Consider the following 25,997-nt stretch of genomic DNA (forward strand, 5'->3'; position numbering starts at 1 on the left):
AGCAGCCTTCCATTGCAGAGAAGCACCACGTCTTTATCCATTCACCCATGAAGTTCATTTGTTGTTTTCAGTTTTGGACGATTGTGAAAAATGCTGCTACAAACATCCATGGACAAGTTTTTGTGTGGACATATGTTGTCATTTCCCTTGGAGAGATTCCTCGGAGTGGGATTACTGGGCCATATGGCAAGCTTATATTTAACTTTATAACAAACGGTCAAACTGCTATGTGTGCTTTTCCTGGAATTGCTCCATTAATTTAAGTTGTCCAATTTTTGTGCCCGGAGGTGCTCAGAGGAACACTTTATTGTCCTTCCAATATGTGTTGGGTGGGCAGTGATATCACCTTTTCCATGCAGGGTATTGACAGTTTGTATCTTCTCACTCTATCTTAATCTTATAAACCTTGTTAGACATTTGTCAACTTTACTGGTATTTTTTAAAGTTTTATTTATTTTTAAGTGTTTTTACCAGGACCCATCCAAGTCAAGTAGTTGTTTGAGTCTGGTTTGGAGGGCACAGCTCACAGGGGCCCATGTGGGGATCGAAGCAGCAACCTTGTTGTTAAGAGCACCGGCCGCCCCCATTGGTTGGTATTTTTTAAAATCCCAGTATTTGCATTCATTGTTTCGAAACTACTTTTCTGTTTTCAGTTTTAGTGATTTCTGCTTTATCCTTGTTATTCCGTCCTTCTGCTTGCTTGAGAATAAAGTATATTTTGCAGTCTTGGGTGTAGTGTTTTCTATCTGTAACTTAGGTCAAGTTGCATTACTGTGTTGTGATCTTTTCTGTCCCAGCTGATTTTATTTTATTTTATTTTATTTTTTTGCTTGTTCTACTAGTTGCTGAGAGAGGGAGATCCATCAACTTGTATTTGCATGTTTTGAAACTATGTTATTAGGTGTGTATAAATGTAGAATTGTTATATATTCTTGTTCAACTGAACTTTCTCTTTAGAAATACTTCTTGCAGATATCATTGTAAGTATTTTTGGGTACGCTTTATATGTCACATCCTTTGCAGTCTTTCTGTCTCATCTTGCACTCTTATGATTGAAGTATGTCTCTCAAATAGCTTATGTTCTTTTTGAAAATAGAGTCTGGCAAAATCTGTCTTCTATTTAGATTGTTTGGCTTTATTAGACAATGTAATTACTGATATAGCTGGAGGTAAGTCAATCCTATTTATAGTTGTAGTCCATTTGTCCTGTATCTTTCTTTTTTTAAAAAAATCTTTCTTTGCCTTATTGGATTACTCACATGACTTTTATTAATCTTCTCTATTAGTTTTTGTTTACAGTTGCCTACTTATTAAATTATACATCCTTGTTATATTGCAATTGTGTTTCTGTTGCTAATTTTATCTATTCTTGAATAATGAAAAAACTGTCAACACTTCAGACACGTATAACCATCCTCTCACTACTTGGATTATTATTGTCACATATCTTGCACCTATAAATGTGATAAACTTCACAGAACGTTATAATACTTTTGATTTTTAAAATGAGTGTTTTCCAAGATTTATTGAGACATTATTGACATATTTCATGTAAATTTAAGTTGGACAATGTGATTATTTGTTACACACATAGATTGTGAAATTATTACCACGATAAGGTTAGGTAACACTACCATCCTCTCACATAATTTGCATTTGTAAATGGTTATAACATTAAAGATATACTCTAAAATGAGACGATTAACTATAGTCATCACGCTGTACATTAGATCCCCAGAATTGATTCATCTCAGAGCTGGAAGTTTCTACCCTGACCAACATCTCCCCGTTTCCTCACCTCTCGTCCCTGACACCTACCGTTCTGCTCTCTATTTCTATGAGTTCAGCTATTTTAGATTCCACACATAAGAGAGAGCATACAACATTTAAATAATGAATATTTTGAAATATTACCTCCACAGTTATGTTTCTTTCACACAATTCTAGGTTTTCATCACAAAATCATTTTCCTCTACACAAAATTAATTCAAAATCTATTAAAGACCTACAGACCAAAAACTGGCACTCTTAGAAGAAAACTTGGGGGAAAAACCTCATGACATTGGTTTTGGCACTTACTTTCAGGATATTTATACCAAAAGCACAGACAACAAAAACAAAAATAGATAAATTGGGCTATAGCAAACAAAATTTTCTGTGCACAAAAGGACAAAATCAACAGATCGCAAAGATGACCTAAGGAATGGGACACAAAATGTACCCAATAAGGTGTTAATATCCAGAATACATAAAGAACACCCACAAATCAACATGAAAATGCCAAACAACACAATTTAAGATGGGCAAAGGACTTGAGTAGACATTTCTCACAAGATGATATACAAATGGCCATCAAATTTATGAAAGGATATTCAATATCAGTAATCTTTAGAGAAATGCAAATCAAAACTATAATGAGGTATCACCTAACACTCTCTAGGGTGGTTAATATAAACAAACAAACCAACAGAAAATAACAAGTGCTGGTGAGGATGCGGAAAATTTGGAACCTCTGTGTTCATTTGGTGGGGTTGCAAAATGGTACAGTTGCTATGGAGAACAATATGGCAGTTCCTCAAAAAGTCAAAATTAGGTCTAACAGTCCCACCTCTGAGTATATATTCAAAAGAATTGAAAACAGAATCTCAAAGAGGTATTTGTACACCCACATTTACAGCAGCATTATTCCCAAGAGTCAAGAGGTGTAAGCAACCCCAATGTCAATTGATGGATAAAGGGATAAACAAAATGTGATATGTCTTAGTCTGATCAGGATGTTTTAACAAAATACCCTAGACTGGGTGGCTTATAAATAGCAGACATGTATCGCTCACAAGACTGGAGGCTGGAAGTCCAAGATCAGGGTGCCAGCACGGCTGGGTTCTGGTGAGGCCCCTCTTCCACGTTGCAGATGGCCTCCTTCTTGCTGTATTTGCACATGGTTGGAGGGGAGGGGCTATCTCAGGCCTCCCAGAGGCCCCACCTGCTTATCCTAGCCCCTTAGGGGGGTAAGATATCAATGTCTTTATTTGGGGGGCATGAACATTCAGCCTATAGCATTCCACCCCTGACCCGCCAAAGTTCAACCTATAGCACATACAATGGAATATTATTCAGTCTTAAACGAACAGAGGTCCTGTTTCATGCTACAACCTTGAGACCGTTGTGCTCAGTGAAATAAGCTGGTCATAAACTACAAATGCTCTATGCTTCCACTTCCATGAGGTAAGCAGTCAAGTTCATAGGAACAGAAAGCAGAATGGTGGGTACCAGGGGTGGGGGTGGGAAAATGAGGAGTCAGTGTTTAATGGGTAAAGAGTTTCGGTTTCAGAAGAAGGAGAAGTCCTGGAGATCTGTCACACAACAATGTGAGTATTCTTAACCCTCCTGACCTGTGTACTTAACAATCGTCAATTACTTAAATGGTAGAACATGGTAAAATACCGAAAGATGGTAAATTTTATGTTATATATATGTTGCCATTATTAAATAGATCAAAAAAAACCCCACATTTCCCTTTAGCCTGAAGAAGTTACTTTAGTATTTGTATAACAAAAATCTATTGGACTTCAAGGATGTTTGCTTATTTTATCGTGAAATATTATTTCAATTTAAATTTTGATTGTATTTTGTCTGGGGTGTGAAATTCTGGGTGACGTGTTTTTAAAATCCCTTTAAAGACATCACCCCATCATGTTCTGGTTTACAGTTTCTTGTGCAAAGTCTCTTTTTTATTATTGTCTCTCCATGGAAGGCAACTATTTGTATTAGTCAAAATATTTGGCTGCTTTAAAAGTTTTCATATTGTCTTTTGACAAAAATTCCTGCTATGGAGTGGACTTGGGCAAAGGGATGAGGGTGAGGCGTTCACACGGGGGCTGAGATGGGGTTGCCTGCTGCCTCTGCCCCCCAGGAAAAGGGTACAGGGGGGCCTGCATGGCCTCAAGCTCTATACCTTCTCCTACCCCGGGGATTCCGAGACTGACTGTGATTAAGCTAATGGTTCTGGGCCAAACCTGTAATGAGTGTGAGCAATGAGTTCAGTCTTCTCCTGTAGGGGCTATCACGGACTCTAGATAGAAATGCACAAAACACAATCCAAGGCAGTTTTAGTTCCTTAAGGACCACCAAATGCCCCCTGACGACTAGACTCGCTCAGATTGTTAGAGTAGGGGAACCAGGAGGTACTTGCTTCCCACAGAGAGGAAGGGCCTCCTGTCAGAAGTATTCTGGACCATGTGTATGCTGATGTACCTTGTCCAGCAGGGGGACTTGACCTTGGGTTTCCATCCAGGCCTTGGGTGAGCCAGACCTTTGCTGAGAAGCTGAATTAGAGACACACTTGGCCTGTGGGGTTTTCGTTTGGTGCATCAGTGCATTAATCTCTCTAGGAACCCCCAAATTACATTCCTACAAGGGTAAGGAAGGTATGGTAAAGGCATGGTGTAAAGAAAATGATGGAGAAAGTGTAGTGATGAACAGCGCCAAAAGCTTGTACATCCAAAATTATTAGTAGTAATTTTATGTCATGTGACTTTCACCTCAACCAAAAGTTGTACTATTAGTTTTGAAAACACACACACACACACACACACACACACACACACACACACACACACTCCTAACTATGAGGTGAACTCTAGCCCTTCTTGCCTGTGAAAATGGTTGCTTCTTTCCCCCAATTCACTGGTCTGGGTTACTTTCTTTTTATTAGGATGGGCCTGCGCTCCGGAGGTGGGCGGGCCTGGCCTGTTCTCTGCCCTCGGGGCCCCTCCTGCCTGGTGCAGGTTATGGGCAATTTCCTCTGCTGCCCTTCAGTCTATACCTTGTGGCTTCCGGATGCAACTTCCTCTCCTCTCACCTGCTGCATCTGTTCCTCACTCCTAACAGACAGGATAGAGTATGGCGTTGGGGGAAGGAGGGTGCCTTGGAACAACATGTGGAATCTCCAACCTCACAGATGTCACTAGTAGCAGTGGGAGGAAGGCCAGAGGGGAGCAGGAGTGGAGAGAGGGGCTGGAGGTTGTATCAATCGCCAGCGTCCGATGAGTTAGTTAATCAGGACTGTGTACGGAAGCCTCTATAAAACCCACAACGACAGGGTTCAGAGAGCGTCCAGTTGCTGGGGGAGTGGTGACCTCACAGAGGCAACGGAAGCTCCATGCCCCTTACTTCCTACCTGGCCCTGTGTATCTCTTCTGTCTGGCTGTTCCCGAATTACATGCTTTTAAGTGAAACCAGTGACCTGGTAAGTAAAACGTGCTGTGAGTTCTGTGAGCCACTCTTAGAAATTAATAAGTCCGAAGGGCGGAGGTCTTGGGAACCTCTGATGTATAGCCAGTTGTTCAGAAGCACAGGAGGCAACCTGGACTCGTGACTGACATCTGAGGCAGGGTAAGAACTGAACCCTTAACCCCTGGAATCTGACACTGTCTCCAGGCAGATAGTGTCAGAATTGAGAAGCATTGCTGCTTACTGGGGATGTGGGAGAAACGTCCCCCTGACTCCTATTTAAATTGATCTCAGAATAAATAGTTCAATCATTTTCTTGTAGTAAGATTTCTAAGTCCGGTGTGTGTTACCCTCAGAGCACGTCTCCTGGCTCCTTACAGCCCACATCCTTATAGTCACCTTTCCAGGGGTCAGCCACCACCTGTGGCGATTGGCCAGCACATGGGACAGCACTGCTCTAGAACAAAAGTCTAGGGGAGCAGTTTTGCTGGTCGTGATATAAGCCCAGCCTCAGTTTATTAGATGACACTATTTTTCTCTGACGTGCTTGTACACATTTATATTCCAACAACCATTGTCCCACACTTTCACTAACACTGGGTGTTTTCAGACATTTTAATATTTGCCAACTTGGAGCAAGTATAACAGTATCTTGCTATGGTTTTCACGTGCACTTTCCTGGTTGTGAAGGTGTGGAGCAGCTTTGTATTTTGTTACTGGTTGTCGTATGCTGTCCTTTACGAGGCCGGCGCCTGCTCAAGTGAACCCATTTTCTGTATGTTCTTTTTCTTATGTATTTATAGAAATTCTTCTTCAGTTCTGGAGGCTGACACTTTGATGCTTATTGTGTTGTAAACATCTTCTCGTACCAGAATACAGATGACTGAGCACTCTCCATGGCCTGTTTTATGAAGAGTCCTTAATTTTAACACAGTCCGTATTTTCAATGTTTCTCTTTATAAAGAGTGCTATTTATGTCTTGTTCAGGAAACCTTCCCTACCTTAAGTTCATGGAGCTATCCTGTCATATTGTCTTCTAATAGCTCTATTGTTTTGTCTCACAGAAAGCAATAGGTCTTCATTCCATCCGCCCTTGAGTTTAGTACATCTTATGAGCTAGGGGTGCAATTTCATTCAACTGCATTCGGGTCCCTAGTAGCCCACATATTATTGAATTGTCTATCTTTTTGTCACTTCTTTGTATCACCTCCTCTATCGTGCATGATGTTTCCTGTGGTTGAGGTCTACAGTATTTTTGGGTGCCCCTATTCTGTTCCTGTGGTCTATCCCTGTGTCAGTACAACACTGTCTTATTCTCTGTAACGTTGTAATCCATCTTGATATCTTACAGAGCCAGTCCTCACACAGTGTTCTTCTTCATGATTGTAGTGGCTTTCCTTGGAAATTTCTACTTCAATGTAAATTTTACAACAGTGTATCAAGTTCCAGAAAAGTCAATCGCGAGATTGGGTGACAGACATATTGCTTTATTCTGCAGATTAATTAGGATAGAATTGACATTTATAGAATACGGGTTTCAGACCCATTGACATGCATGTTTTTCCATTTATTTACATGTTTGCTGTCCTTCAGTACAGATTTGTCATTCCCTCCATTGAGGACATGCACAGTATCCTTCTGTGATGTGCATCCTAGAGAACGACACCTGTTCCAGGTGCATCACAGTGTTGGATGCTGTTGTCAATGGCACCGTTTATCACATCCCGTTTTTGTTTATTACTGTGGTACAGAAACGCGTCTGATTTTGTAATTCGATTTTATCTCTAGCAATCTTGCTCTCTTAGTAAGCCCCCAAATGTATCTGTATATACTTTTGCATTTTTAATATATATAATCGTTTATGAAGAAAGACCTTTTGGTTTTCTTTTCAATTTTCATGCCTTTTACTTGGTGTTATTACCTTTCTAGACTAGTACCTCATGCTACTGCATTAAGAATGATGTTTGCTGAAGACACTGGAGGGTAGATGTTGAGAAAAATTTGTCTTCATTGGTTAATGTGAGCTTTTGTCTCTTTGTTTCTTGTTCCCTCACATGAGAGACTGCATGTGACATGATGGTTAACTTTTGTCTGTTGACTCTTTGTTCTCTCACATAAGAGACTGCATGTGATTACCAATGAATATAAATTTTGAGGCTGAATTGTAGGGTAGATGTTGAGGAAAATTTGCCTTCATTGGTTGATGTGAGCTTTTGTCTTTAGCTTTTATGTGTTCCTGTGTGTGAGGTGATTTCTGTGCTGTGATCAGGGGTTGAGTAAATTCCCCCTTTGGTCTCATTCTCCCGAGCAGGGGAGATGTGAGATGAAGCTACGGTCCTGTCTGTGCTGTGAGGTGATAGTTAGCTTAGCTTTTAAAAAATTCCATGATCAGGGGTTGAGGGAATTCTCCCTTTGTTCTCATCCTCTTGAGTAGGGGAGTGTGGGGACAGAGCCCCAAAAAGCAGTTTCCAGGCTCTCGGCCTCACATAGAAAGGTGCTGGCTCAGGTAGTAAATGGCCATCAACTGTGATTGCATGGCCATCAGCTGTGGCTAGTGGGCCGTCAGCTGTAACCAGTGAGCCATTGGCCACTAATATAACTGCCGTGGCTAGGCTAGCAGAAAATGGGGGCTAGCAAGAAGGTGGTGGCTGAGCCTGCAAGCGGCGCAGTGAGGGTTGCGAACAGTGTGGCTCCTGTTTCCTGTGTCTCCAACCCAGCCGCCAGCGAGAGTATAGAGATATGACTCCCCTACTTATGGCTCCGTGGGTGTTCCTTTTTGGCCTCACCATGTCCTGCATTCTTGTGTGGGGAGCGGGACCAGAGACCCCGCAGGCCGCCCTGCATGACAACTGGTCCAGCGAGCAGGGTCCCCTGCATGACAGGGAGATACGAGATGATGTTGATTTCTGTCTGTTTCATCCGCATCAGCAAATGGAGTGAAGCAGTAGCTAAGTTATATCAGGATGATGTGACAGGGACGTTGCCAGGCCTTGTTGCTTACCTGGATGAATTGGCCCTTTGGCCGGATGGGCAGCATTCATATCAGTAACTGCCGGACCCTCCCGGAACTGGCCATTCCCGGAGGGGGAGGCAGGAAGAAGAAACTTGGATCTAAGGTACATCTGAGAAAATATATAAGACAGACCCCAGTTGGCAGTGTAATTATTATTATTTCATCATTTGGTCATTTGTCATTGGTGATTTCTCATCATTCTAACATTTTGAAGACTCCCAGCAACATGCAGCTTACACCACCAGGGGATGTCCTGACTTCCAGCCGCGAACCTGGTGAGGTCTGGCTGGTTCCCGGCCTCTCCAGTGTTGTTCCCCACAGTGTTGTTAGCCTTCTTGAGAACTTGTTTGCATCTAGAAAGCCTGTGTGCAGCTTGCAGCTTACAACATCAGAAGACGCCCTGACTTCTAACAACAAAGACAACAGCAGCAGCATTCTTGGTAACTAGCAAATAGCGGTGTGGGAGATGCCTGAGTTTCCCTCAGCTACAGACCTGACAAGGTTTTGATTTATGACTTTTCCAGTGCTGTTCTCCCCTGGTTTTGGTGAGCTTTTACATCTACTGTAACAGTCACTATCCTATAGAGCTTATTACAGCTTTTGGATACTCCTTACTGATGTTATTTGTGTATTTAGCCAAGTCATTTTTGATCAATAGTAAACATATGTTGACATCCCTTAAACTTATAAGTATGTGTACTCCTTTGACATGACATTGTTATCAATGTATATAGATTAGTCTTAACCACCTTTACTTTCTGACATTAACATATTCTATTAATTGCCTCTGTCTTTTGCTAAATAAATTGATTAGATATTAAATAAATAAATAAATTAGCCCCATTCTATCATGTGTCCCTCCCTCCTCCTTCTTTTCCCTGTTTGTCATTACAGACACTCTTTATCTTGTTAGGGAAATTCTCTTTTATTCCTACTTGGTGAGTTTTATGAGGAAGGCATTTGAAATCACCTAATGCTCTTTTTTTTTTAATCTCTTAAAATTTAATCAGTCAAGGGCCCATGATAAAAATAGAAGCCACACCATGTATTTCAGCAGTGGTAATTGAATACAAGGAATTTGTTATGCAGATATTGAAACACTAATGGAGCACCAAGGAAGCACTGCCTGGAAGTCTTGCACCACTCTAATCTCAGTGCTCAGAGGGAGGGTTTTTTTGTTTGTTTGTTTTTTGGGTTTTTTTTTAGTTTTCTTATGTATGTATTTTATTGAGATATAATTGACAGGTAACATTATGTTAGTTTCAGGTGTCTGACACAATGATTTGATATATATATATTGTGAACTGCTCACCACAATATATCAAGTTAACATCCATCACCACATATAGTTACACATTTTTTTCTTGTGATCAGAACTTTTAGCAATTTTCTCTCTTAATAATGACTCTCTTAGAAATTTTCAAATATATAATACAGTATTATTAACTACACTATTGTAGTTAAAAGCATTATTAACTAATATTATTAATTATAGTCATCAAGTTATACATTACATCCCATGATTCAATTATTTTATAACTGTAAGTTTGTACTTTTTGCCCACCCCCTACCCTCTGCCTCTGGCAACCATCAAACTGTTTTCTGTATCTATGAGTTTTTTTTTTTTTAAGTTTCCACATATAAGTGAGATCATACAGTGTGTGTCTTTCTCTGTCGGACTATTTCACTTAGTATAATGCCCTCATGGTCCATCCATGTTGTTGCAACTGGCAGGATTTCCTCCTTTTTTATGACTGAACAATAAAAAAATATTCTATTGTATGTGTACCACATGTTCTTCATCCATTCATTTGTCAATGGACTCTCGGTTGCCTCTATATTTTGGCTATTGTAAATACTACTGCAATGAACAGAGGGGTGCATGTATCTTTTCAAGTTAGTGTTTTAATTTCTTCTGAATAAATACCCAGAAATAAATACCCAGAAGTGGAATTGCTGGATCATATGAGAGCTCTATTTTTTTAACTCTTTTTGTTTTTTTAAAGATTTTATTGGGTAAGGGGAACAGGATTCCACCGGGGAACAGTGTGTACCTCCAGGACTCCTCCAAGTCAAGATGTTGTCCCCTCAATCCCAGCTGCAGAGGACACAGCCCAGCCCCAGGTCCAGCCGCTGCTGTCAGCTGCAGGGGGCGTGGCCCACCATCCCCTGCAGGGGTCGAACTGGCAACCTTGTGGTTGAGAGGACCCACTCCAACCAACTGAGCCATCTGGGAGCTCAGGGGCAGCTCGGCTCAAGGTGCCATGTTCAATCTTAGTTGCAGGGGGTGGAACCCACCATCCCTTGCGGGACTTGAGGAATTGAACCGGCAACCTTGTGGTTGAGAGTCCACTGGCCCATGTGCGAATCGAACTGGCAGCATTTGGCTTTAGGAGCACGGAGCTCCAAATGCCTGAGCCACCAGGCTGGCCCAAGAGCTCTATTTTTATTTTTTGAGGAACTGCCATACGGATTTACATAGTGGCTGCACCAATTTACATTCCCAACAACAGTGCAAGAGGGCGGCCCTTTCTCCACATCCTTGCCGACACTTGGGGTTTCTTCTCTTTTTCATAATCTCAGCTAGACATTTGCTAGGCCACTCAGTGATGTGCATTGTGGGGACACAGCATGGGGGTCCTGCTTTCTTTAGTCCTTTGCTTGCACAAGACAATCTTCTCTGCAATACATGCAGAGTCAGGGGTGGGTGGGGAATAGGGCTGGTTACCTCTTGTTCACGTGGACCCCGTGGGCAGGGGCAGACCCAGGTTTTGTGGAGCCTGACATTTATACGAGTGTGGAGCTCACGCCTTCAGAAAGAAAATACAAAATGTGGCACACATGTAAATTTTTCTGAAATTATAAACCACATTGCATCAAGTCACGAAAAGCAAAATGCTCAAAACCAAAATATAAGACAATCCAAGAAAATGACAGACTATGTTTAGTAGTGGTACAGCATACCTGTCTGGCACTCCTGCCTAACACATGTTCCCCACATTTATGGCTGATGCTCTTTGGTTGCCTCTTTTTATGAGAATAATTGCCAGATAGTAATAAATATTAATATATTAATTAATTATTATTTATTAATAATTAATAAATAGTAAACAGTAAATATTATTTGTTGTTATAAGTAGTATGTTTATATAATATAGAGAATAGAAAGAGCATTCAATATTTTCTCCAGCACGATTGATTGAAATTTCTTTTACTCTTGTATGCTTTAAGAAACTTTCTTTCAATCCCAAAACTTGTTACTGGGAAGTCTAAAAGGTTTAAGATCATTGTCACATTTGGGAAAACGTGTATCAAGTTTCCTTCATAAAAGAGCAGTAGGATTACAGGTCATTTCCTCCTATCACGTGAGCCCTTGTCGGGCTTTGAAAAAGGGACCAAGCATGTGAAGGACCCTGAAGATGGAGCTTCCTGAGCTTTCAGGCAGCAAATTTGCTTCTGTGCTGAGGTCTAGCCTTCGGAGTCCCCGCTGAACGGGGCGAGTGCCTCCCTTTCCACGTCCCGTCCCGTTTGGAGCGGGCCTTGCTCCATCTGTGCCACTGACCTTAAACTCATGGAGACCAACCCTCGCCCATCCCACGTCCCCGAAGCCTCAGCGCAAAGGGGCTTTGCTGCTCAGCTTTCCCCTGGATTCCACCGGCCACTGGATTTGAGTCTAAATTCCCTTCTTTCTTGCCAGCACTTGAACGATCTTCAGAAAATTTGAAATTATCCTTTTCCAGAGCATGCAGTGGTTTCAGCTGGAGGTGGTTCCTCCTGAGTCCCCAGGACCAGCCCTGTTTCTTCCAACCATGTCGGCCCCCTTCAGTGACGCCCCTCGTGACTTAAACATGATGTGCAAGGTGATCACTTCCAGATTCACATCTGGACAAGTTTCTCAACCTCTGGGGACCTCGGTATATCCTCCTGCAGGGTCGGGTGGGGGCAGAGGGTAGGACATGATGTTTCTCAGCCCGCTGCTCACCCCGCAGGCCTGTGGAGCCCAGTTCCCCTTCCAGGCGTGGCCACAGCTCTCTGAGCCTCGGCTTCCTGCTGGGGCGTTCTAGGCCACAACCCACACTATCAGCATTTCCTTCCCTACAGAGGACCTGGACCCCAGCTCTGCCCTGTCAGATGCAGACATGGTGCCTCTGCTGCTGCTGCCCCTGCTGTGGGGAGGTGAGTGGCCCAGGGTCCTGGAAGCCAGCACAGGTTAGGGAGGGGCTGCAGCTGCAGCTGAGGCTCTGTGTCCCCCCAGGGTCCCTGCAGGAGAAGTCAGGGTACGAGCTCAGACTGAAGGAATCGGTGAGAGTACAGAAGGGTCTGTGTGTCCACGTGCCCTGCTCCTTCTCCTACCCCTGGACTTCGTGGTATTCCTCTGCTGTACTCTACATCTACTGGTACCGGAGTAGGGACAACATACAACGCGATTATCCTGTGGCCTCAAACAACCCACATAAACCAGCGAGGACTGAGACTGCCAACCGATTCCGCCTCCTTGAGGACCCCACGACCAACAGCTGTTCCCTGAACATCAGCAATGCCAAGAGGAGCGACACAGGAAGCTACTTCTTCCGAGTGGAGAGAGGATATGATGTGAAATATAGTTACACAGATAAAAAGTTGCATTTGCAGGTGACAGGTATGACAGGGGCCCAGAAGAGGACCTGGGACATGGGACCCATGTCTTAGGACAGGAACAGGACACTGGAACACTCCCTGTCAGGGCCTAGGGGCTGTTGTTGTGGGAAGAGACACAGGACCTGGGGTGAGCTCAGGCCCCGAGGCATGGGTCCCTCTCAGGGTCACACTCTGGGTCCCCACCCCTTGGGGCCCAGGCACCACCTCTCTCCTTCTCTGCCCTCACAGAGGAACCCGACATCCACGTTCCGGAGCGTCTGGAGTCTGGCCGCCCCACACGCGTGACCTGCAACCTGCCAGGGTCCTGCGAAGGGGGAAGACCTCTGACCTTCTCCTGGGTGGGGGCCGCTCTTGACTCGCTGAGCCCCCAGGCCCTTCGCTCCTCGGTGCTAAACCTCACCCTGAGGCCCCAGGACCACGGCACCAACCTCACCTGTCAGGTGAAACAGGAAGGATATACAGTGATTACGGAGAGAACCATCCTGCTCAATGTGTCCTGTGAGTTTGGAGGGGTGGCTGGGTCCCTGTGGGTAGTAGCAGTGCTGTGTGTGTGTGTGTGTGTGTGTGTGTGTGTGTGTGTGTGTGTGTGTGTAGGGGTGGGACAGGGAGAGGCTAGGCTGACCTGAGAAGACTCTCATGCATCTGAGTCTAGGTGAGGAGTCGGCCAGGACAGGAATTCCAGCTTCCGGGGTCCCACCACCCCTTGGGTGTGGGGTGAGCTTCCATCCTGCTCCTCGCCTCTGAGTGGGGCTTATGTTTCTATCCCAGATGCCCCACGGAACCTCACCATACGCATCTTCAGAAATGTCACAGGTAGGAAAAAGCCTCGTCTCGCTGGGGCTGGGACGTGTCCCTGGGGCCACCATGGACCAGAGGGGCAATCAGAGCTTGAATGGGATCAGATATGGGAAGGGCAAGGATAAAAGTCACCACCCTCCCTCCCTTACATCCCTGCACCTGCTCATTCCACCTGTCTCTCTCTCTCTCTCTCTCTCTCTCTCTCTCTCTCTCTCTCTCTCTCTCTCCCTTTCTCTCCACTCTCTCCCCAAAGCCTTCGAGATTCTGCAAACCACTTCGCCCCTTCCCATACTGGAGGGCCAGGCTCTGTGGCTGCTCTGTGCTGCTGACAGCAACCCCCCTGCAGAACTGAGCTGGTTCCGGGGGTCCCCAGCCCTGAACACCACCCCCATCTCCAGCACCGGGATCCTGGAGCTGCGTCAAGTGGGAAGTGAAGAAGGAGAGTTCACCTGCCATGCTTGGAACCTGCTGGGCTCCCAGTATGTCTCTCTGAGCCTCCCTGTGCACTGTGAGTGAGGGGGTGGGGGACCCCTGGGGGCAGGACACCTGGGTGCTGGGGAGGGGAGAGGCACCGCTGACCCTTCTCCTTTCTCCCCACAGACCCCCCACAGCTGCTGGGACCCTCCTGCTCCTGGGAGGAGGAGGGTCTGCACTGCAGCTGCTCCTCCCGAGCCCAGCCGGCCCCCTCCGTGCGCTGGCAGCTGGGGGAGAGGCTGCTGGAGGGGAACTTCAGCAACACCTCCTTCAAGGTCACCTTCAACTCAGAGGGTCCCTGGGCCAACAGCTCCCTGAGCCTCAGCGAGGGGCTCAGCTCCAGCCTCAGACTCAGCTGCGAGGCTGGGAATGTCCACGGGGCCCAGAGCGCCACTGTCCTGCTGCTGCCAGGTCAGGGGGTCTGCTGGGGACTGAGGCTGAGGGAGAAAGGAGTGGATCGGAGATGAAGCCGGGAGTGAGGGGCTGGGGTCTGGATGGGAGGTGATTGCTAGGACAGGGCCCTCCAGCTCGTGTCTGAACAGCCAGTTCTGTAAGGAGGTGGGAAAACAGGGGACTTGGTGCTAGGACTGGGTCACCTCATGCCCTTTTCTCTGTAGGGAAGTCAGTGTCCCTGGCGGGAGTGGTTCCTGGGGCTCTTGGAGGCGCTGGTGCCATGGCCCTGCTGTCCCTATGCTCGTGTCTCATCTTCTTTTGCATGTAAGCCTTTGTCCTGGGGAGGAACAGGGAGGTGTGTGGTAGGCGGCGATGACAGATGTCACTGAATCCCAGAAAAGCAGAGCTGAGTGCATCCAGAGGGGCCGACTTTAGGAGGTGGGTGGGGGTAACAGCTTTATTGAGATACAATCCCCATATGGTTAAAGTGTACAATTCAACGGCTTTTAGTTCATTCTCACAGGTTGTGTACCCATTACTACAACCAATTTTAGAACTTTTTCATTAGGCCAAAATGAAAAAGAAACAAAGAGAAGTCCCACGTCCCTTAATTGTGATCCTGTCCCCATCTTCCCCCAGCCCTAGGCAACCACTAGTCTATTGTCTGTTTCTCTAGATTTTCCCATTCTAGACATCTCATACAAATGGAATTATATAATATGTGATCCTTCATGACTGACTTCTTTCATGTAGCATATTTTCAAGGTTCATGCATGTGTCAGTACTTTATTCATTTTTATTTCTAAATAATATTCCATTTAAAGGATGGGGCACATTGTATTTGTCCATTCATGTGTTGATGGACATTTGGGTTGTTTCTACATTTTGACTATCACGAATAACACTGCTATGATCACTCGTGTACGAGTTTTTGTGTGTAAGCGGGGTCTTCAGTGATAGAAATTCAATCTTGGCCAAATGCCTGGTCATCCAGGGGGACAGAGTACTCACTTGCATGTCAGGAGGGTTGTGAGTCTGGTTTCAGGGCCTGGATGCCTCAGTTGTTACCAGGGAGTGAGGGCAGCGTGTCCACCTGCGCCGGGGCCATTCTGGCTGCAGTGTTTTCATTTCTCCCCTTAGAGTGAAAGCCCGCAGGAAACAAGCGTCCAGGAGACTAAAGGGCATGGATGATGAAGACGCTGTCATGGGTACCATCGCCTTGGTGAGTGACGTGGGTCTCTTCACGCCGTGTGAACGTCCATTCAACGAGTCCAGACAGCTCCTTAGCATTTCCCCCAAACCCCCTGCTCTGTGGTCAGCTGGGCAGGCAGCCGGGAGTTGACTTTCTTCGGGTCCTTCCCCTTCCTCGCTCGGAGCCAATGGTCAGCCCCCTGCCCTACGCCTGCCGACCACTGAGCCCACCTCACCTCTTTGCCAGATACAGGCTGCCAGACCATTTCCTCCAAACTATTACTTTCTACCCATTCTGGGCGTGTTACTTCACCTGTCCCACCTCAGTTTCCCTGTCTGCAAATGGGGATAATAAGAGTATCCTTTATACTGGGTTTTTGTGATGACTAAATGTATTAGTAAGCCCCCCGATATGGTTTAATCAATTGCAGCGTTACAAAAATTTAAATGAACGAGGAAACAGTTGAGTTCATAAGAAATGTGTGTAGAATAAGATCAATGAACAACTGTCCCATGAGCCCAACTTGCCCTTGGGACCATCCCCGCCTTACTTCTTCCCTGACTCTCTTCTCTCCCCTTCACTCAGGGTTCAAAGCAAAAGTGCCAGCCAGAGAGCCCCCCAGAGCAAGCGCTACCTGCCGGGGGTGTCCCTTCCTCAGGGGAGCAACAGGAGGAGCTCCACTATGCAAACCTCAGCTTTCACGGGGTACAGTTGCGGGAACCTCAGGACCCGGCGGCCGCCAGCACCTGCGAGTACTCAGAGATCAATACGACAAGATGAGGACCCACCCAGAGCTCAGTCTTGGCCGCAGGGATCACAGCCCCTCTCAGGGAAAGAAATCAGGGACGAATTGTGGTCGCATGAGGAGCCCCTGTGGCAACATTAACAGACAGGTGACAGGCCTAGAAAGACTTGGGCTCCACTGCAGGCTTTAGCGCTTCCTAAGGCCTAGTTATCAAGCGATTCCCTGTTTTCCTCTGTTCCTCAGTTGCCCGTTCTGTACATCAGATATCACGCAGCCTCCTGCGAGGGTGGTTGTGAGCATTAAAGAAATTAACACAGAAATCAACCAACAGAAGTCCTGTCACATGGCGTGTGCTCAGGGCTTGCTGGTCTCTCTCTTTTTTTGAACAGAAAAGTCCTGCTTGTAAGTTCTCCTGAGGCCAGGGGTGACCAGGCGCAGAAGGCCGGGTGGCAACTTGGTGGTGTCACTGTCCCTCCCAGAACTCTTCAAAGCCTCCCCAGGGAAAGACCAGCCCCTCAGCCTCACACGCGTTGCATAATATGGTATCTTATAGTCTCTCTGGTGTCATCTCCTCACCACATTTTTACCTGTCAAATTTTCCAGCACATTCCGCCTGACTTCCAATCTCCTCCCTATCTCGTTTACGAGCTGCATAAGGTTGTTTGCAAGTCTGCTGACCGAAAACAAATGTCAATGAGGTATTTTGTAAATACCTCGTAAAGATGATTCATTCAGGGGAAAAGAAAGTGTTGCAAGGTGTATGTACAGCCATAGCGGGCCATATGCACACACTGCACAAGAAGCAGAAGCCCTTTAGAGTGGAAGAGGAAGGGGGTGCTGTTACGACCACAGAGCTCTGTTGTAACTATAGAAGTTTTCCTGTAGCTCTTGGGACCACGTGGGCTGTGAGAGCTCACTCATAGGCCCTTCTGATTCCTGTCTGGGTTAAGGTCTCAGTGGCAAATTTGGACAAGCCAGAGAGCTGACCCTGACTGTCTCCCGCACAAATCCATTCACAATTCTCTGGCCTTCGACAATACATAATAAGCATTTTCCCCTGGCATTTATCTACTCACCCACCCTCTCCTCTTGGCCTTTGTTCCTTCAGCCTTCCATGCTGGTTCATACTGAAGTTTTTGCAATTCGAGATTCCATCTGCTAGAGGTCACACCACCTTATTTTCTTCTGGCTTACACCATCCTGTCCCTCAAACCTGAGTTCAGGGACAGATTTGGCATGAGAGAGTGGACTGAAAAAAGAGCTCATACTCTCCATCTTCTAGAGTTAAACTAATTTAATTTTTTAAAAGAGAGCACTAAAACCAAAACAGCCAAAAATTTACCAGCAGTACTACAGCGTAAGTGTCTAACTTTTTTCATTGCAAGTGCCTGATACTAAGCTATTGATTGCCAAGGCATCCATCTATTTCTAGAGCATCCATCTGCAATAAACATCTTGTCAGCTACACAACCAGCTGAAGAGCCCGTCTACCCGACCCATGACGTCTACCTTTTAGAAAGCCCTGGGTGACCTAGATAACCGACCTCTTGAGTGACCCCACTTTTCCCTTCCCAAACTTTAATTCCCACTCTTATATTTTAAATTTGCCAGTAGAGAGCCCATGAAACCCAAGGCACCCCACCCTCCATCCCAGTAAAGGCAGAACCCCCGGTTCTCTCTCTCTCTCTCGCTCTCTCTCACTCCCTGTGCCCTTGCTGAGTGGTCCTCGGGCGTGCTGTGTGTCCTCCAGGACTTGTGAGTGCAGACATCCCCCCTTATCCGTGGGACCCCCGGTGGCTGCTTGAAACCATGGATGGTACCGACCTTATATGTATTATGACTTTTCCTATACATACATACCTATGATAATTTATGAATTAGGCACAGTAAGAGATAAACACCAATAACTAATAATAAAAGAGAACAATTACAACAATATACTGTGACAAAGAGTATGTGAATATGGTGTCTCTCTCTCAAAATATCTTATTGTACTGTCCGTATCCTTCTTCTTGTGATGATGTGAGACGACACGTGCCTACCTGAGGAGATGCAGTGAGGTGAATGGTGCAGGCATTATGGCTTAACATTAGGTTCCTGTAAGGCTTACTTGAACATAAGCACCGCGATACTGTGGCAGTCGATCTGATAGTCAATGTGACCAATGGGCTGGAAGCATATATGACAAGGAGACACAGAGGGACGGTTCACAGCCCAGGCAGGACGGACCAGAACAGCACGAGATTCATCACGCTACTCAGAATGTCATGACATCTAAAACGTATGAATTGTTTATTTCTGCAATTTTGCATTTAATATTTTGGGGCTGTGGTTGACCATGGCTGACCAAAAACATGGAAAACGAAATCACAGGTCCAGGAGGACTACTGCAATAAACCTGTTTTTTCAAAGTTCTCTGATGGTTGTTGCTGAAGTGTGTCTTATACTAAGAACCACAAGGGCTGGTTCAGCCACAATGTTGGCTCCAGTGGGGGAAATGTCGTGGCCACATATAGTATGGGCCTAGGTGAGTGTCTCAGTGACACAAAACAAGCACCCAAATCTGGATAAGTTATTTCCTACACTTTAGAAAGTGGGCCTTAGGAAAGAAGGGGACAATCACAGTGTGGAAGTAGGAGAACACCAATTCCCCACATCCACTACCCAAACCCCCTTTAGTGTGACAGGAAGTTGAGTTGTGACTCTTGTGTTGGTAATGACAGGTTAGATCATTCTGATCAAGACTTGTGCTGACAATAACAAAATCCTTTGGGAAACAAAAATAAAGAGAAGAAATAAAATTCTTCATTTTAAAAGTATAGAATACCAGAAAATAAAATTAAATGGGAACATATTAGAGCAGAATTTGGGGGAAATCCTGAATCCAGAGAATTAGGCAGAATAGCGAAGCCAACATACCAAAACTCCCAATGGCATTTATCAATATGGTAAATAGAACACAGCTTTTGTTCTATGGCTTTGTGTGGTCTGGAAATGAAAGTCAAGACCCCTGTCCCAGGTGGGAAGTTTCATAGGAGATCACTCCCATATTGAATTTGTATCAGGGCAGGGGTGAGTCAAAGAAAACCAAAGACAAGGAAAAATCTGAACAGCAACTAGAGAAAAAAAGACAGATTACCTTAAAAAAAAAAAAAGAAAGAAAAACACAAAAAAGAGCAGTTTAATTTAATTATCAGTAGCAACCATGCAAAGAAGAAGAAAGCAAACCCTATCTTTAAATATCACTTTATAATCTATACTCAGTAGAGATAATTCAAAATTGAGGAAGCAATACAGATCTTTTGGAAAAAATAAATGGAGGAAATCATTGCCTACAGAATAAAAATAAAAGATAGTTTTAAAATTCCTGACAATAATAACAGCTAAATCGAAAGTTGGGGGAGGGTATATGTATTTTACATTGTCTAATATCTACATATTGCCTAGGAGGAGAGAGAGGTTTTTATTTACTAAAGACTTAGGTAAGTTAATTATGCATGCAGTAATTTTTATGGTATTCACTCAAGAATAGAATCATATAACTTACGAACTAGTGGTGATTAAAAGTATACTGTAAAAAATTTAGTAAATCAAAAGAAGACAAGAATGGAGAGACAAAGTAATGTGGAATTGGTGGCACATATAGAAAATAAAATATAACATGGGATACTCACATTGAGTATAATGGATAAATGTTTCAGTTAAAAACAGAGAATCAGCTTGGATTAGCATTCCAAGTATACGCGCTTTATAACATATGCATCTAAATTATAAGGATAGAGAATTTAAAAATCAAAGGAGACAAAATTATATACTATTCCAACATTAATAATAGGAAACCTGGTATAGTCCTATTAAGGTCATACAAAAACACATTTACTACATCGTTCCATTTAAGTAAAGTTCTAAAGCAACTGTCTTGGTCAAGAATAATACTCAGGGGGCGGCAGGATGGCTCAGTTGGTTAGAGCGCGAGCTCTCAACAAGGTTGCCAGTTCAATTCCCCTCCATGGGATGGTGGGCTGCGCCCCCTGCAACTAAAGATTGAAAACAGCCACTGGACTTGGAGCTGAGCTGCGCCCTCCACAACTAGATTGAAGGACAACGACTTGGAGCTGATGGGCCCTGGAGGAACACACTGTTCCCCAATATTCCCCAATAAAATTTATTTAAAAACAGAATACTCAGATGTTATGCTTCGTGGCAAAGGCACGAAAAAAGATGGCCCCCAATGGTGATATGGTGGTAACTCCTGAAAGGCTGGGATAGGATGGGAAACAAAGAGAAATTCTGAGGTTCCTGGGGAGCCTCCCGGTTCTAGTTCTTGACTTGAGAGATGATCACACAGTGTAAACTATAAATACATATGTTACATATAATATAAAGTACATGTTATGTATTTCTAATATATTACCATGCATTATATTTATAACATTGATACATAAATATAATGTATTATTGGAACTATATATTAATTATATATAGTTAATATTATATGTATAATTTTATATATTAATTATATGTATATTTTATATATTTATATAATATAAACTATAAACATATAGTTTACACAATGTAAACTATAAATATATTTTTCATACCAAATATGTGTAAAAATATTTCAAGCTAGGAAATGTCTTATTTTCTGATGGCCATCTTTTGTAGAAAAATGTGAAGGAAGAATAACATTATTATAAAAATGATGAGTAAAAGTTAATTTAAAAAACTCAGCCTTCTTGCCAGAAATCTTGATGGATGTGACAACACCAAAATTGAAAACATTGCGATAAAAGACCCTTTAGACGCAGTTAATAGTGACAGGCTGGAAGGAGATATCGGCGAGGTATAACACCGAGGAGAGAGAATCGGGCTGTGGGGAAGAGGGAAGGGCTTGCCAGTTGGAAGGACCTGTCTGAGTACGGGCCAGGAGACCTGGCGCTGCCTGCCTAGTCCTGAAATTGCAAGGGGAGCTGCGGCTAGGGTTGGTAAATGTTGGAGAGAAGTTATTCCTGGCAGAAGTGGGGCGGCCCAGGTCCCCAAAGCCCCTCCCCTTCCTCACAACAGCCCCAAGGGCTCCTCAGGGCAATGGTGTCCGGCCCCATTATACAGATAAGAAAACTGAGCTCCAAAGAATGTCCTGGTTCACTCTGAAGTCTGTGTCAAATCTGCTTTGTTCACTTTTGAATCGCTGGCAGCTAGCACAGTGCAAATGCACAACATTTATTTATGAATGTTTCAAGTAGCTTGGCCTCCCTCCAAATATTTATTTCATAAGGTGAACTCCTATATTGCAAGTGCCAGTGAGAAAATATGCAACATGCAAACAACTAACACAGATTCCAGTCTGTGGGCAGTAAATACATTTAAAAAAAATTTATTGGGGTGACAATTGTCAGTAAAATTACATAGATTTCAGGTGTACAACTCTGTATCACATCATCTATAAATCCCATTGTGTGTTCACTGCCCAGAGTCAGTTCTCCTTCCATCACCATATATTTGATCCCCCTTACCCTCATCTCCCACCCCCCACCCCCTTATCCTCTGGTAACCACTAAACTACTGTCTGTGTCTATGAGTTTTTGTTTCTCATTTGTTTGTCTTGTTCTTTTGTTGTTTTTGGTTTATATACCACATATCAGTGAAATCATGTGGTTCTCTGCTTTTTCTGCTTTTTCTGTCTGACTTATTTCGCTTAGCATTATACTCAAGATCCATCCATGTTGTCACAAATGTTCCTATATCATCTTTTTTTATCGCCCACAGTATTCCATTGTGTATGTATACCACAACTTCTTCATCCATTCATCTATCGAAGGACATTTTGGTTGTTTCCATGTCTTGGCCACCGTGAACAAAGCTGCAATGAACATTGGAGCACACGTGTCTTTATGGATAAATGTTTTCAGATTTTTTGGGTAGATACCCAGGAGAGGGATTGCTGGGTCGTATGGTAATTCTAGTCGTAATTTTTTGAGGAACCTCCACACTGCCTTCATAGCGGCTGCACTAGTCTGCATTCCCACCAACAGTGTATGAGGGTTCCTTTTTCTCCACAGCCTCTCCAACACTTGTTACTATTTGTCTTGTTGATGACAGCCATTCTGACTGGGGTGAGGTGATGTCTCATTGTGTTTTTTATTTGCATTTCTCTTTTGATTAGTGATGTTGAGCATTTTTTCATATGTCCATTTGCCATTTGTATGTCCTCTTTGGAGAAATGTCTCTTCAGGTCCTCTGCCCATTTTTCAGTTGGGTTGTTTGTTTTTTTGTTGTTGAGTTTCATGCGTTCCTTGTATATTTTGGATATTAGCCCCTATCGGAGGCACTTTTTGCAAAAATCTCCTCCCATTCAGTTGGTTGCCTCTTTATTTTGTCGATGGTTTCTTTTGCTGTGCAGAAGCTTTTAAGTTTCATATAGTCCCATTCGTTTATTTTAGCTTTTACTTCTGTTGCCTTTGGAGTCAAATTCACAAAATGCTCTTTGAACCCAAGGTCCATAAATTTAGTACCTATGTTTTCTTCTATGCAGTTTATTGTGTCAGGTCTTATGCTTCAGTGTTTGATCCATTTTGGATTAATTTTGGTACATGGTGACAGATAGCAGTCCAGTTTCATTCTTTTGCACGTGGCTTTCCCAGCACCATTTATTGAAGAGGCTGTCTTTCCTCCATTGTATGTTCTTTGCTTCTTTGTCAAAACTTATCTGTCCATATTTATGTGGTTTTATTTCGGGGTTCTCAATTCTATTCCATTGGTCTATGTGTCTGTTTTTCTGCCAATACCATGCTGTTTTGATTATTGTAGCCCTGTAGTACAAGCTAAAGTCAGGGAGTGTGATACCCCCAGTATTGTTCTTTTTTCTTAAGATTGCTTTGGCTATTCATGGTCTTTTGTGGTTCCAAACAAATTTGATGATTTTTTGTTCTATTTCTTTAAAAAATGCCATTGGGATTTTGATGAGGATTGCATTAAATCTGTATGTTGCTTTGGGTAATATGGCCATTTTAACTATGTTGATTCTTCCAATCCATGAGCACGGAATGTCTTTCCATGTCTTTGTGTCTTCTTCAATTTCTTTCAAAAATGTCTTAAGGTTTTCAGCATATAGGTCCTTCACATCCTTGGTTAAGTTTATTCCTAGGTAGTTTATTCTTTTTGCTGCAATTGCAAAAGGAATTGTTTTTTGTATTTCTTTTTCTGAGATTTAGGAATGCAATGAACTTTTGTACGTTGATTTTGTAGTCGGCAACTTTACTGTATTCGTTGATTGTTTCTAATAGCTTTTTGGTGGAGTCTTTAGGGTTTTCTATATATAGCATCATGTCATCTGCAAAGAGTGATAATTTTACTTCTTCATTCCCAATGTGGATTCCTTTTATTTCTTTCTCTTGCCTGATTACACTGGCAAGGACTTCCAACACTATGCTGAAAAGCAGACGTGATAGGGGACAACCCTGTCATGTTCCTGAACGTAGAGCAAAGGGCTTCAGTTTTTCACCATTAATTATGAGATTAGCTGAGGGCTTGTCATATATGACCTTTATTATGTTAAGGTATTTTCCTTCTATACCTATTTTATTAAGTGTTTTAATCATAAATGGATGTTGTGTCTTGTCAAATGCTTTTTCTGCATCAATTGATATAATCATATGATTTTTGTCCTTTATTTTGTGTATGTGATGTATCACATTGATGGATTTGTGGATGTTGAACCATCCTTGTGCCCCGGGGATGAACCCCACTTGGTGGTGATGAACGATCTTTTTAATGCATTGTTGTATTCGATTTGCTAGAATTTTGTTTAGGACTTTTGCATCTGTATTCATCAGAGATATTGGTCTGCAGTTTTCTTTTTTTGTGTTGTCCTTACCAGGTTTTGGTATCAGGGTAATGTTGACCTCATAAAATGAGTTAGGGAGTACTGTCTCTTCTTCAATTTTTTGGAAGAGTTTGAGCAGGATTGGTATTAGATCCTCTTTGAAGGTTTGGTAGAATTCACTAGTGAAGCCATCTGGTCCCGGACTTTTGCTTTTGGGAAGGTTTTGGATGACTGATTCAATTTCATTACGGTGATCTGTCTGTTTAGATTTTCCAGTTCTTCATGGTTCAGCCTTGGAAGGCTATAGGTTTCTAAGAACTTGTCCATTTCTTCTAGGTTATTGAATTTGGTGGCATATAGTCCTTCAGAGTATTCTTGGATGATCCTTTGTATTTCTGTGGTGTCCGTGATAACTTCCCCTTTTTCATTTCTGATTTTGTTAATTAGTGTCTTCTCTCTTTCTATCTTAGTGAGTCTAGCCAAGGTTTGTCAATTTTGTTAATCTTTTCAAAGAACCAGCTCTTTGTCACATTGATTTTTTCTATTGTCTTTTTGTTCTCTATTTCATTTAGTTCTGCTCTGATTTTTGTTATTTCCTTTCTTCTGCTGACCATGGGTTTCACTTCTTCTTTTTCTAGTTCTTTAAAGTGTAACATGAGGTTATTTATTTGGGATTTTTCTTGTTTCTTGAGATGGGCCTGCAATGATATAAATTTCCCTCTTAAAACTGCTTTCGCTGCATCCCAAAAATTTTGGTAGGATGTATTTTCATTGTCATTTGTTTCATGTATCTTTTTTTTTTAATTTATTGGGGTGACAATTGTTAGTAAAATTACATAGATTTCAGGTGTAAAATTCTGTATTATATCATCTATAAATCCCACTGTGTGTTCACCACCCAGAGTCAGTTCTCCTTCCATCACCATGTATTTGATCCCCCTTACCCTCATCTCCCACCCCCCTACCCCTTTACCGTCTGGTAACCACTAAACTATTGTCTGTGTCTATGAGTTCTTGTTTCTCATTTGTTTGTCTTGTTCTTTTGTTGTTTTTGGTTCATATACCACATATCAGTGAAATCATATGGTTCTCTGCTTTTTCCGTCTGACTTATTTCGCTTAGCATTATACTCTCAAGATCCATCCATGTTGTCACAAATGTTCCTATATCATCTTTTCTTACCTCCAAATAGTATTCCATTGTGTATGTATACCACAACTTCTTTATCCATTCATCTATCGAAGGACATTTTGGTTGTTTCCATGTCTTGGCCACCGTAAACAAAGCTGCAATGAACATTGGAGCACACGTGTCTTTATGTGTAGATGTTTTCAGATTTTTTGGGTAGATACCCAAGAGAGGGATTACTGGGTCATATGGTAATTCTATTCATAATTTTTTGAGGAACCTCCACACTGCCTTCCATAACGGCTGCACTAGTCTGCATTCCCACCAACAGTGTATAAGGGTTCCTTTTTCTCCACAGCCTCTCCAACACTTGTTATTATTTGTCTTGTTGATGATAGCCATTCTCACTGGGGTGAGGTGATATCTCATTGTGGTTTTTTATTTGCATTTCTCTGATGATTAGTGATGTTGAGCATTTTTTCATATGTCCATTTGCCATTTGTATGTCCTCTTTGGAGAAATGTCTCTTCAGGTCCTCTGCCCATTTTTCAATTGGGTTGTT

At 43.2% G+C, this 25,997-nt stretch overlaps 1 protein-coding gene across 1 annotated transcript; it reads left to right on the forward strand.

Moving 5' to 3' along the window:
• Window positions 1-4,979: 4,979 nt before the first annotated feature.
• LOC117035638 (sialic acid-binding Ig-like lectin 5) lies at window positions 4,980-16,809 on the forward strand. Its single transcript, XM_033129655.1, has 10 exons — window positions 4,980-5,248; window positions 11,986-12,421; window positions 12,501-12,877; window positions 13,081-13,381; window positions 13,652-13,696; window positions 13,935-14,189; window positions 14,282-14,566; window positions 14,773-14,872; window positions 15,689-15,770; window positions 16,326-16,809. Exons 2-10 carry the CDS (start codon window positions 12,385-12,387, stop codon window positions 16,518-16,520), a joined length of 1,677 nt encoding a protein of 558 aa, XP_032985546.1. The 5' UTR covers window positions 4,980-5,248; window positions 11,986-12,384; the 3' UTR covers window positions 16,521-16,809.
• Window positions 16,810-25,997: the final 9,188 nt, after the last annotated feature.

The sequence above is a fragment of the Rhinolophus ferrumequinum genome, chromosome 15, assembly GCF_004115265.2.
Source record: "Rhinolophus ferrumequinum isolate MPI-CBG mRhiFer1 chromosome 15, mRhiFer1_v1.p, whole genome shotgun sequence".
Lineage (NCBI taxonomy): Eukaryota > Metazoa > Chordata > Mammalia > Chiroptera > Rhinolophidae > Rhinolophus > Rhinolophus ferrumequinum.